The sequence below is a fragment of the Leptodactylus fuscus genome, chromosome 7 (genome assembly GCF_031893055.1).
Source record: "Leptodactylus fuscus isolate aLepFus1 chromosome 7, aLepFus1.hap2, whole genome shotgun sequence".
In the NCBI taxonomy this organism is placed as follows: Eukaryota; Metazoa; Chordata; class Amphibia; order Anura; family Leptodactylidae; genus Leptodactylus; species Leptodactylus fuscus.
The window spans coordinates 11,056,140-11,068,176 of NC_134271.1; the positions used below are offsets into that span (position 1 = coordinate 11,056,140).

Below are 12,037 nucleotides of genomic sequence, written 5' to 3' on the forward strand. Positions count from 1 at the left end.
AAAGAATAGTGTGCAGGAGGCTAAATTCCTCCTGCAACTGGGGCTAAATGTACCAGCCTCAGTTATAGGGGAAATCAGCCTCCCTAACAAACAAAAGTGATCAGATGTCCCCAAAGGTCTCTTATGACCTAATGGGGACACAATCTGAGAAAAAAATAAAAATAAAATATAATAAAAAATGAAAATAAAATAATTTAAAAAATAAATAAAATAATACGCTAATAAAACGCCGTTATTAAAGGTTATAGCCCCACCCCCGACAACACCATACAAAATAAAAATTACCGTAGCGGAGAGGAAAAACTATGTCGTAAAGTTTTTTTAGTAGCACTTTGTGTTATTAAATAATAAATAAATAAATAAAGTGAAAACCAGACACAATTTCCCTTCTATTCTGTTTAGATTTTCCTGGATATATAAAAAATTAAAACACATTCGAAAATAAAAACAACATAAAAATAAAGCCCTATGTGTCCCCCAAAAAAGACGCAAAAATGAGTTGAATGAGACATACGAGAAAAATGTTACAGCCCTCAAAACCGCACATACAAAAAAAACCCGAAAATGTGTCTGGTCCTGGACCACAAACTGGCGCAGTACTGAAGTGGTTAAGCAGATTAGGGCACTTGGGGGTCACATTGACCCCATGGCGGTCCCTTAATGCTGGCGATAACATTAATCCTGAAGTAAAAAAAACAGAACAATATATAAACAAGCCCAAAATAGAAGCCAAATGAAGCAGAATCGGACAGAACGCCCACGACCAGGAAGGTAGGGAAGAAGGAGTCGTGCCTTCCCTAAGGATTTACATTATTGCCCATGTCACAACTTTGTGTTTTTCTTAAAAAATCACCCTGCATAGTCAAAAGATCACAATGCTCTTTTAGAATTTGGGATGAACAATCATTTTTATTGTATCCAGTGCCTTGGATTTTCTTCTGTTGGACCGTCCCTTTAAACACTTGCCCAAAATTTGACTCCTCTTCTTTTGAAATGTGACCATTCAATAACACGTGACGTTCCTGTATTACTACAGCACACGACTCTTACACTGCCTGGTTTTTTTTCATTTTATTTTTTTACAATTCAACAAAAATAAATATAATAATAATAAATTGAAAAACAAATCTTTTCGAGCTTTTTTCTCCAGACATTTCACATCTTGAGAATAGACGCGGCTCTCGTCGGCAGAATCTAAATCCAGTTCCCTTTGTTACTGAGCTCTATATAAGATGCCTGACATCGTTCAGACTAAGACAGACTCGTCAGATTCTACAAACCTGGTGATACCGGCAGAATCTTCTTCACAGTGACAGAATTTCTTAATTTGCCTAAAATGCTCTTACTTGTGCTTTTGCTGTTGCTGCTGTGTGTGACACCTTGTAGCTCCGCAACCAAGAATCCGTCATCAGCTTGTAACCTGCAAACTTCCCCAACCTACGAGGATTTTGAATACGTGCAAGATGGTGACATCATCATCGGAGGGCTGTTCTCCGTCCACTGTGTGTTAAGCCAGCTGGGAATACCAGAAAACCCGCATATCATGTCCATGTTGTGCGTCAAGTAAGTTGAACTATACAACTGTGTTCTACACTGGGATAGCCACCGATCAGATGTTTGAAAAGGCTGCAGCACCGATGATGTCATGTGCCGATGATGTCATGTTGGTCAGGCACATAGTACAGCAGCAGCTCAGTCACATTCAATAGTAAGTGCAGGATGATGTGTTTGGTATTCACTTGAATGCTACATCCTGGAGGGGGGGATCCAGGGTGTCGGTCCGCAACAATCACATATCAATGACCTAACCTAGATCTAGACCATCGATATACAAGTCCCTGAATACCAGGACCCATCTTATGCAGACAACACATGTCCTTTATTCTTATAGGGGAGGGGAGTTTTCTCACGCAAGGACCAGGGTATACACTATATGGGATGCAGAGATAGTTGTCACACCTGGTTCCTAAGGGGTTCCAAAAGCAAAAATGTGTCCGATCCTCAAATGGTTAAACAGTCCCTGGATAACCCCTTTAACCAAATTTTATCTGATTGAAATGAATTGACTCGGGTGCCGGATTCTGTTCCTGTGAACCAGCCCAGAGACTCAAGTTGCAGTAGAAATCGAACCCAGGTCGATGAGTATTTAAACTGTCCCCTTTACCCAAATTTGCTCTAAAACATGGGGGACATATGCAATGTAATATATATAGTGTATATCTAATGTATTATATACTGTATGTCATATAGTGGAACTAGAGATAGATATAACTGATGTTATTCTTCTGACAGGCCCCTGTATCAGTTCTACAGGAATCTTCAAATTTTTCTTTTTGCTATCGACCAGCTAAACAAGGACCCAGCATTCTTGCCCAATATGACTCTGGGGTATCACATTTACGACTCGTGTTCCGATCCTCGAAAAGCAATCAAAAATGTATTACAGATGTTATCAGGACCCGGGGCAACCGTCCCTAACTATTCCTGCAGACAGAACTGGAGATTAGCTGGGTTTATTGGGGACCAGAGCTCAACCACAACTTTACCCATATCCCTACTATTGGCAGCGTATAGCTATCCGGTGGTGAGTAAAGAGCCATAAGCTTCATGTAACAAGGATCAATTGGAAGGAGGCTCATGTAAAAAAAATTCTGTTAAAGGGTAGTTCTACTTGATAGATATCTGGTGGTGAGTATGATGACCGTTGAATACTAAGCTTGTCTATGTTGAGGGTAATAAGTGTGAATGGTGTTTTTATGGAAAAGTCTTGAAATGAAAGAATATTTTACACCTACCTGAAGGACCCAACGGGCGACTACTAAGGCCAGATATTTTGTTGCAGATTTTTTTGCATTTGTTTGAGCCAAAATTAGGACTGGATTGAGCAAAGAGGTAGAAGTATGGCCAGGTTCACGCTCGTGCACGGTTTCTGTTCTTGTCCACCTAGCCACCTAGCCACGGAAACCTGCAAACCCCATAGACTATAATGGGGTGTGCCTTGTTTCTGCAGATTTTACAGTGGGGCTTCCACAAGGGTTCTGCAAATGTAACCAAAATCTCAGGCGGAATCGCCTGAACGTTAGTGTGAACCAAGCTTTCTATATATTTCCCATTCCATGTGGACTCATTCTTGGCTTTGGCGCAATAAAAAAAACACAAAAAAATCTAAAACATAAAACAAATCTGATCATTTATTAACAGCCAGATTACATCCACCGCCAGATCAAAATCCGGCACCAAAAAAGATTAAATCTTGTTTGCGAAATTGATCATTTTTGGTCAGGGTTGAACAGAAAAAATTGATCAATGACTGGTTTAGAATGATTACTCATCGCATTATTTCTGAATACATTTTTTTTGTCTATCTAACCGGTGTTGGATTGAGGTTTTTTGGGGTCCTCTCTCCAACAATCCATAGAGATATACTGTAGTAACCTTCAAATTTGGGAGTCTTCTTCTGGACTATAAGGGCCCGTTCACACTGGCACAGAAGGGGTGGATTATGGCGCGTAACCCAAGTCATAATCCGCCCCCTCACAATGGTGGTCTATGGAGACCGCCAGGCTACTTTTTTCCGTGAGCGGCAGAAAAAAGAAGCGGGCTGACCTTTCCTCAGGTGGCTTCCGCGGCTCGGCAACCTCTGGAGTTGGCCCATTCGTTTTAGCCTGCTCCGGAGGGGGAAGCCGCGACTGTCAGAAACCGTGACAGTCGGGTCAAGACCCGCCTGCCACGAGAGTCACTCTCGGTGCCAAAACCTGCTATACCGCCCCCCGTGTGAACTTAGCCTTACTGTGTTAGAGCATGGGCCCATCAGGGGATCCTCTGGTACTCTGATGGGCCAGTCCGACACTGCATATAAGCTAACGCACCTCACTTCTCCGATATATCTTCACTCCCAATAGATCAGTTACGGAGCTACAGACTTGCTCTTGGGTGACCGAAATTATTTTCCCCATTTTTTCCGGACAATTCAAAATGATTACCAAATTTTTCATAATTTATGTAAACTTCTCAAGCACTTCGGATGGAACTGGATTGGAATCATCACATCTAGTAATGAAAGCGGAGAGAGAGAATCCACTTTGTTGACTCGATTTCTGACGTACTATCAGATTTGTATAGCTTTTATCATCCCAAATACTGTGAAAACTTCACTGAATACGTTTGCTGGTTATGAAGTGATTAATACATTTTCAGTGAAGGTGATTATACTTTGCGGGACCTACCATGATCTCGTGTTCGAACCTGCCTTAGGCAAATGGCTCCATAATGTCACAATGATCTTAACTCCTTCCTGGGAGCTTAATATTGTCCTCATTGAGAAGTATCCAGAGATCTTCAATGGAAGTTTGACCCTGGGTGCGTTCTCAAAGCACAGTAGAACACTCAAGCACTTCATTGATGGCTTCTACCCTCTAAACTATCCAGAAGATACGGTCCTTGAGAATTTATGGATGACAGAATACCACTGTGCATCGGGGAAAAAAGCAAAAGATAGAGTGTTTGAAAATATTTATGCAATATCCCTTCACAATTGTACAGGACGGGAACGTATGAAGGATACTTGGAATTATCAGCATGATAAAATTTTTGATCCGGTATTCAATGCAGTGTTCTTTATGGTCAACGCCCTGCATCTAATACACAATACACAAGTCAACCGGTCAAGAACAGACTCATCCTATCGATTCCAGGTGAATAAAAGTGACGTAGACATTTGGTTGGCTGCATACGATGGGCGTCGAGTCTCATTTTTGAGGTTATATTATAGGGGACGTTTTAGCGTAAATGATTGTGTATGGAAATTTATTCTCGTCCATAGATTTTAGCAGAATTTACATTACTCTTTCCTTCTCTCTGAGCCCAGTCCACCATGACAATGCCCAACATGTCTGTCCACACAAGATTCCTGTCATTCCCATCTCCTGTTGGTTCCCCCCCCCCCCATATTGTAATAATACCCCCTTTTGTGTTACAGACTCCACCCCCGTTTTGAAAAATGGCACATTCCATTTAAAGGATTTTAATGATTTGATACAACTTTGCAACTGTTAGGAATTTTGCGCAATGATTCACAAATTCACTAATGTTAAGGGCTCATTCACACGGGCATAGAGGGGGCGGATTATGGCGCGTAATCCACGTCATAATCTGCTCCCTCACAATGGTGGTCTATGGAGACCGTCAGGCTACTTTCTTCAGGCAGATTCCACGCCTCATTGAGCCGCAGCGTCCTCCTAGTGAGAGCAGCCTCTGGAGTTGACCCATTCCTTTGAGCCGCAACAGTCATGGCAGGCGGGTTTTGAGTGCCGGGTCTCTCGTTGCCAAAATCAGCCATACCGCCCCCCCCCCCCCCCCCGTGTGAACTTAGCCTAAAAGGGTTGAATCCACTTCAATTCTGTCCACCCATGATCCCATGATGGGCGGATGGATGTAGGTGCATCTGCCTTGTCTAGAGTACTTATATATATATTATATATTTCTTAATCCCAAGGTACGTCATGCTTTGAAACATCTGAATTTGTTTGGTAATCTCATTTTCTCGGTGTATGGAGAAATTGAACAAGTTTACCAAATTCATAATCACGTTATAGTTAACAAAACATTGTTCTCGAATATTGTTGGCTACGTTTCACCTGAAATTTCAGATACGCCGGACATGCCAAACTTCTATATCAACGAAAGTTTAATAAAGTGGAAAACCATCAACAATGAGGTAATATGTTATATCAGTCCATTGTGTGACAAGCGCATTACAAATGTTCTGGAGGCTTTTCACTCAAGAGATGGGCATTTGCTAAACTATGGCTCCATTATTCCACCAGAACAGTTTCTGATAGGATAGTCACAATTAGAGATGGGCAAATTGTTTTGCAACAAACAGTTCCAAAAGGTTCAGGTTTGTCTGAAGCTAGGGCTGAGCCAATCTTGAGATTTCAGGATCCATTATAAAATTCGATCATTTTCCAACCGATCCCGATCATGAAATTTGCTCGATCGCAGTTCCGATCTTTTCCGATCCTGATCGCTCAACCCTATCCAAAGCCCAAAATTTTGGGGGTTCATCACCAAAAATGAAATTATTATACTCAGGTCTTTTTAGAGGTGTAAAAAAAGAAACAGTTATTTTCACCTTAATGCTTTTTCTGGGCAGCGTTCTTGGATATCAGCTGCTCCTCTTCCAGGCTTCCAGATAGTGTCACGCACACGGAGTTACCGCTTATTGGACCTTAGTGGTCACAAGATGCTTGGCGTGCCACATGTGACCATTAAGGCCACTAAGGCCCAATCACAGGCCTCAGCAGGGACCCATGGTGCATGACGTCACCAGAAACTTGGAAGGGGACTTTGAGATAGCTAAGGCTGCCCCAAAGAGGTAAAGGAATGTGGGTATAATTATTTATTTTTTTCCACCCTGGGCCTCCACCTATTACACCTTATGGTCTGAAGAAACTCCAGAGTATATTAATTTCACTTCCGATTTTATCCGAACTCATTTGACCCAAAATTAATCTTTGAGCCGAACAAGCCAAATATGAACTGAAGCAAATCTTTAGATGTGAACTAAAGTGTTTTACCCAAGTGTTTTATACTTTATCTATCTTGCTCCATTTGTCAGATACTGTCGATTGTGTCTCCTCAATGCTTACAGTTCATTGCCTAGGTTTCAGACCACCTCTGCTATCTAGCGGCAGTGGCCAGGCTGGTGACTTCAGTCCTTGTTCCAGCCCATCTCTATTGTCTCCATTGTGATTGACAGCTGATGGAGCTGATGGGGTCTTCTGTCTTATCCCTTTAAGAGCTCAAATGCCCTTATGCTCATATGCCAAAAACTTGATCAACGGGGGTTGGTATAGGTCATATAACCTAGTGTAATCATAGTAGGTTTACCTTGATTCCTGTACATAAGGGCTTATAGACACAATGGTCTGGCGTAGACCTAATTGACTTTTATTGAGTTTTCTAGGCATGCTCTGTGACCTGTGCATACACATGATAGCTGTGGTCATCAGGGTGCTGAAAAGTGAATGACAAATTGTCTCTTACATTTAGATACCAAAGGCCCAATGTACAAAAAGTTGTGAACCAGGAAGTAGGAAAGTCGCCGGCAAGTCAATATATTATTGTTGCTATGAGTGTATTCAGTGTTCTGAAGGAGAAATATCCAACAAGTCTGGTAGGCATTTTGTTATCATTAAATGTAGTAGTAGTTGTCCATACAGATATGGCTGTAAAGTTTAACGTGACCCAATGTTAACTTAACCCTTTCATTGTATTTTTTTGTCTTCTCCAATAAGATATCACTCTGGAGTAGCAATATATATATATATACTACCATGTGCCTACGACTTCGTCTGCGGGTTGCATGTGGCGCTGAGCTGCTGTTATGTAGCAAAGTCATGGTGGTTATGATCTGCTGCACTTCTTATGCCATTGGGCCCCGTCCCCATTTCCCGCTTTGCCCCTCCTCCCATGCGCACCTGGGCTCTTTCAACCCCCGAAAGCCCTCCTGCATACCTGACCCCTTCCCCCACGCACTCACTCCCGTGCCCATGTGCCTTACCCCCCGCATGTCTGCCCGCACCTATGGCCCCCCTTCCCTTGCGGTGCAACCGCAGCCACCCCTCCCGCTCATGGGCTCCCCCCCCCCCCCCGTGCACCAGCAGCCCTTCCGACCCATACCACCACCACCCCCTCAACCCCCCCCCCTAAATCCGCCACCACCACCCCAAACCACCCCCCTCCCCCCACATCGCGTGTTGGCACATCACAGCCTACGCCACAAAGCCCCACCAGTCATGGCCCACACTGAGCAGCACCCAGGCCCGCTGTGCTCACCAAAGAAATGAGGCGATACACTTCTCCCACGGCTGCTACCTATGCCAGCATGTGCCATCCTTTCTCTTTTACTGTGTCCGGGATCAGGTCACATGGGCTTTCCTCAGCTACTTATCTGCTATTTTACAGTTACTTCTAACAGTATTACATGTAAAAAATCCAGTAGTAGTAATAATGGATGAGAGGGAAGGGTGGACTGTTCTGTTCTGCCTTACAAAGAAATGCAAAATGTAACAATTATCTGAAGTCACTTGCAATGGAATGTACTTAATAAACCAGAAGCTAAAAGGTTCTGCTCCAAAGTTGTAAAATATCAAGTCAAACTACTTGAGAACATGGATAACAAGAGAAGTGGATATCTTGTTGTTGTCATAGTATGTGATATTACTTATATTCTCCTCCCTACAGACAATGAAAAGTGTGAGAGATGTCCCGTCCATGAATGGCCCAATGAGAACAAGACTCTATGTGTTCCCAAACTGATAGAATTTCTCTCTTACTCTGATGATGTGATATCAGTGATCATCCTATCAGGGTCCATGTTACTTCTTACATTGACGGCAGTCGTATTGGGGATCTTTATTATGTATCAAGATACCCCAATTGTGAGAGCGAATAACAAGAACCTGAGCTTTGTCCTCCTGGTCTCCATCATGTTGAGCTTCCTCTGTGTCTTCTTGTTCCTTGGTCGTCCTGTGGATATAACCTGCATGTTACGTCAGATCTCTGCTGGAATATTACTCTCAGTATCCATCTCTTCATTGTTGGCCAAGACCATCATGGTTTGCATTGCATTCAAAGCCACCAAGCCTGGAAGTGTGTGGAGAAGATGGACTGGGGTAAAACTCCCTAATAGTGTGCTCCTGATCTGCTCCTCTGTCCAGGTTGTCCTCTGTATGAGTTGGGTGACCCTCTCTCCTCCCTTCCAGGAGCTGGACACACATTCTTATAAGGAGAAGACTGTAGTCCAGTGTAATGAAGGGTCAGATCTTTGGTTCTACTCTGTCCTGGGTTATATGGGGATTCTGGCCGCCATTAGTTTTATTATAGCTTTCTTAGTCAGGACATTACCGGACAGTTTTAATGAGGCCAAGTACATCACCTTCAGCATGCTGGTGTTCTGTAGTGTCTGGATAGCCATGATCCCGGCTTATCTCAGCACCAAAGGCAAATACATGGTGGCCGTGGAGATATTTGCCATCCTGACCTCTAATGCTGGACTGCTGGGCTGTATATTTATCCATAAATGTTATATTATACTGCTGAAGCCTGAACTAAATACAAGAAAACATTTACTAGAACCTAAGAATACTGTGTCCCACCAGTGATCCAGGATTTTTCGAGCAGTCAAACTAAATGCATGGTGGCTGTAGAGAGGTAAAGCCAATAGTCAGTGATAGATGATACCTTACAGTGCTGATGTCATATACAGTATATACATTGCAGGGATATCAGGCATTTCAGTGATGGCGGATGTGGAGATGGATGTGTTTAGTCATCACTGCATGATGCAAATCCATTGTATTCAGCAATACACAGCACCAAGGGCAACAAAGTTTGCAACACGGCTAGAGAGAGTTTTAGGTGTTGGAGAATATTTCATCAGATTAATCCATTACAGGATCATAGATAGGAGTGAGAATATCTGCGCTGTGTGAGTATGACTGCTGCAGCAATAGACAAGGGACAGTGACCCAATTCATAATTAATAGAGATGAGCGAACAGTAAAATGTTCGAGGTTCGATATTCGTTTCCAGTAGCCCCTCAATATTCGACTACTCGAATCGAATATCGAACCCTATTATAGTCTATGGGGGGAAAATGCTTGTTTCAGGGGTAGGCAACATTCGATCAAATTATACTTACCAAGTCCACGAGTGAGGGTCGAGCTGGATCCTCCGAGAAGTCTTCTCCGTGCAGTGTCCCCGCGGCATCTTACGGCTCTGAATTCACTCTGCCAGGCATTGGACATGCGCAGTCGGCTCTGCCCAGACCCGATGCCTGGCAGAGTGAATTCAGAGCTGGAAGACGCCACGGGGAAGTTGCACGGAGAAGACTTCTAAAGGTAGGAGAAGAACCAGCGTTGATTGGCCGACTGTATAGCATTCGGCCAATCAATGCTGGTTCTCCATCGAACTTTTCCATTCGAATAGTGAGTGGTACTCGATCGAGTACGAGTATTTTGAATACCGTAGTATTTGATCGAATACCTACTCAATCGAATACTACTCGCTCATCTCTAATAGTTAACTAGTCAGACATCATCTCTTGTGGCCATCACATTATTCCATGCCATACTGCCACACATGTTACCACAACTACCCCCATTGCCACCACTCAGCAAGACACGTCCTGTGGCCTGGTCCATCACGTTTAGATTAGGCCCACAGCCACAATTTTTTCTCCCGTATAGCAGCCTGTAGCAAGTACAAGTTATCAAATGGGCTCATTTTCTATAAAGCCATTGCTTTTTGTAGTGACGTAACTAAAGTCTTGTGGGCTCTGGTACAATCTTTTGTCCGGGGCCCCTACCTCATCCCTACGGCGAATTCTTGTTAGTGATGGTTACGAGTACTACTGAGTTTAATCCACCTTAGTGAGGTCGGGGTAATCTGTGGGTCCCTTGGCTTATGGTCCAGATGGAAGCTGCAATCTGAATACGGATCCCAGTGCTTATGGGCCCCTGAGGATCCTGGGCCTTGATGCGATTGCACCTTCTTTACCTCTTCAAGTTATGCCACTGGCTTTTTCCAATATAACCGCCATGTATATCTAAAAAATCCCAGACAAGCGCCTTTCCCTAATAAAATCATTATTTTTGGAGCGTATTAAATGGTAAGTGGGTAAAAGTTTGTGGCAGCGCATTGGATGGTTAAACTCGGAGTTGTATCCGCTGCTTACCATTTGTTCCTAAGAGCAATAAGAGTATGCTACACAATGTTTTAAGCCATATCACAAGGTCATACCACAACTTAGAATAATAAAGCAATAATAAAGTGTTTATTGAAAAAAAATATTTTATTGAAATAAACCCCCTACAAAGTCCTGTGTAGACCCTTTTATTGAGAAAAACAAACTGTGCACGTGACATAGTCTTCAGAGCTGAAGTAGTCCAATACATTGAGTTGTATGTGTCAGAGTGCAGAGACTCCCGCTACTGAAGGAGTCCCTGCATTGTCTGTTACTCTGGATTAAGTTTTGACCATGAGAAACCATTTCTACAGCAGCACTAGGAGTTTTTTCCATCATCAATAAGTGTCTAAAATCACAGATCAAAAATTTTCAGAGAATTGTTGTCCAATGAAATGATAAATAACAGATATTCAATGGACATTATAGTAAGGTCCTGGCTATGTTATAGATTTTCTTAAGGAGATAGTCACCTTTTAAGGTATGTCAAGTCTCTACTGGGGATTCTATGAAAGAATATGCAAAAAAGTAATGAATATTATTCATCTTGTGCCACTTTTTTTTAGTTAGCTCCTTATACAGCAGCCTAGTGACATGATTTGGGATTAAAGTCAAACCATAATATCTTCTCTAAAAGGATGAGAAACTCATGTATGGAGCCTTCACCAGTGCAGAGCAGAGGACTGGTTTAGTTGGGTGAGAGGCCATAGACGTCATTCAAGAAGGATACTATATCTCCTTAAGGAGACTGCTCTTGCCGGCCATCTTACCAGGTGTTCAGAGTCTAACGGCCCATTCATGCTCTGCTGGGAACTCCGGGAAAGAACATCACAACACGTTTCCATTGATCACTACAGAGCTACATACCAATAATGTACATTCCCATTTGTTTTCTGGACCATCACTGATGACTGCACCAACTTTTTCCATTATATGTAAGTTTTTAGCTACTTTGACTAGACTGGGGGTGGAATCATAACTTCTGATGGTGACACTGGCCATAAAGAAGCAAGATTACTGACAAACCTTCTCACCAGTCATGAGATCTGCGTTAACTTCGTCTTAAAATGTAAACGTACTCATACTGAAAGACACTCCGAGATGATACAGAAGTCATTGGCCTGGATTATTATAACCTGTGCGACCTTTTCTTTTGTAATGTGTTATTTATTTATAAATGGGAACAAGTCATGGATGGAAGGACTAAACTGTCCAAAATATCTCTTCATAAATGTAACAGAACAAATAGAAGATGTTCTTCTACTTCCATTTTCACTTCTATATGTG

The 12,037-nt window shown here is 42.6% G+C and overlaps 1 protein-coding gene across 1 annotated transcript; it reads left to right on the top strand.

The window, feature by feature from the left end:
• Nucleotides 1-2,377: 2,377 nt before the first annotated feature.
• On the top strand, nucleotides 2,378-9,167 carry LOC142214413 (vomeronasal type-2 receptor 26-like). Its single transcript, XM_075283359.1, has 5 exons — nucleotides 2,378-2,584; nucleotides 3,903-4,694; nucleotides 5,495-5,716; nucleotides 7,054-7,177; nucleotides 8,248-9,167. The coding sequence occupies exons 1-5, from the start codon at nucleotides 2,378-2,380 to the stop codon at nucleotides 9,165-9,167; spliced, it is 2,265 nt and encodes a 754-aa protein (XP_075139460.1).
• The last annotated feature ends 2,870 nt before the right edge of the window (nucleotides 9,168-12,037 follow it).

Bases quoted from the DNA above. Each gene is read 5' to 3' on its own strand.
- LOC142214413 (XM_075283359.1), top strand. From the start codon at position 2,378: ATGACTCTGGGGTATCACATTTACGACTCGTGTTCCGATCCTCGAAAA. The intron at 2,585-3,902 runs GTGAGTAAAGAG...CACTCCCAATAG, and splicing joins CAGCGTATAGCTATCCGGTG to ATCAGTTACGGAGCTACAGA. The intron at 5,717-7,053 runs GTAATATGTTAT...TCTTACATTTAG, and splicing joins GGAAAACCATCAACAATGAG to ATACCAAAGGCCCAATGTAC.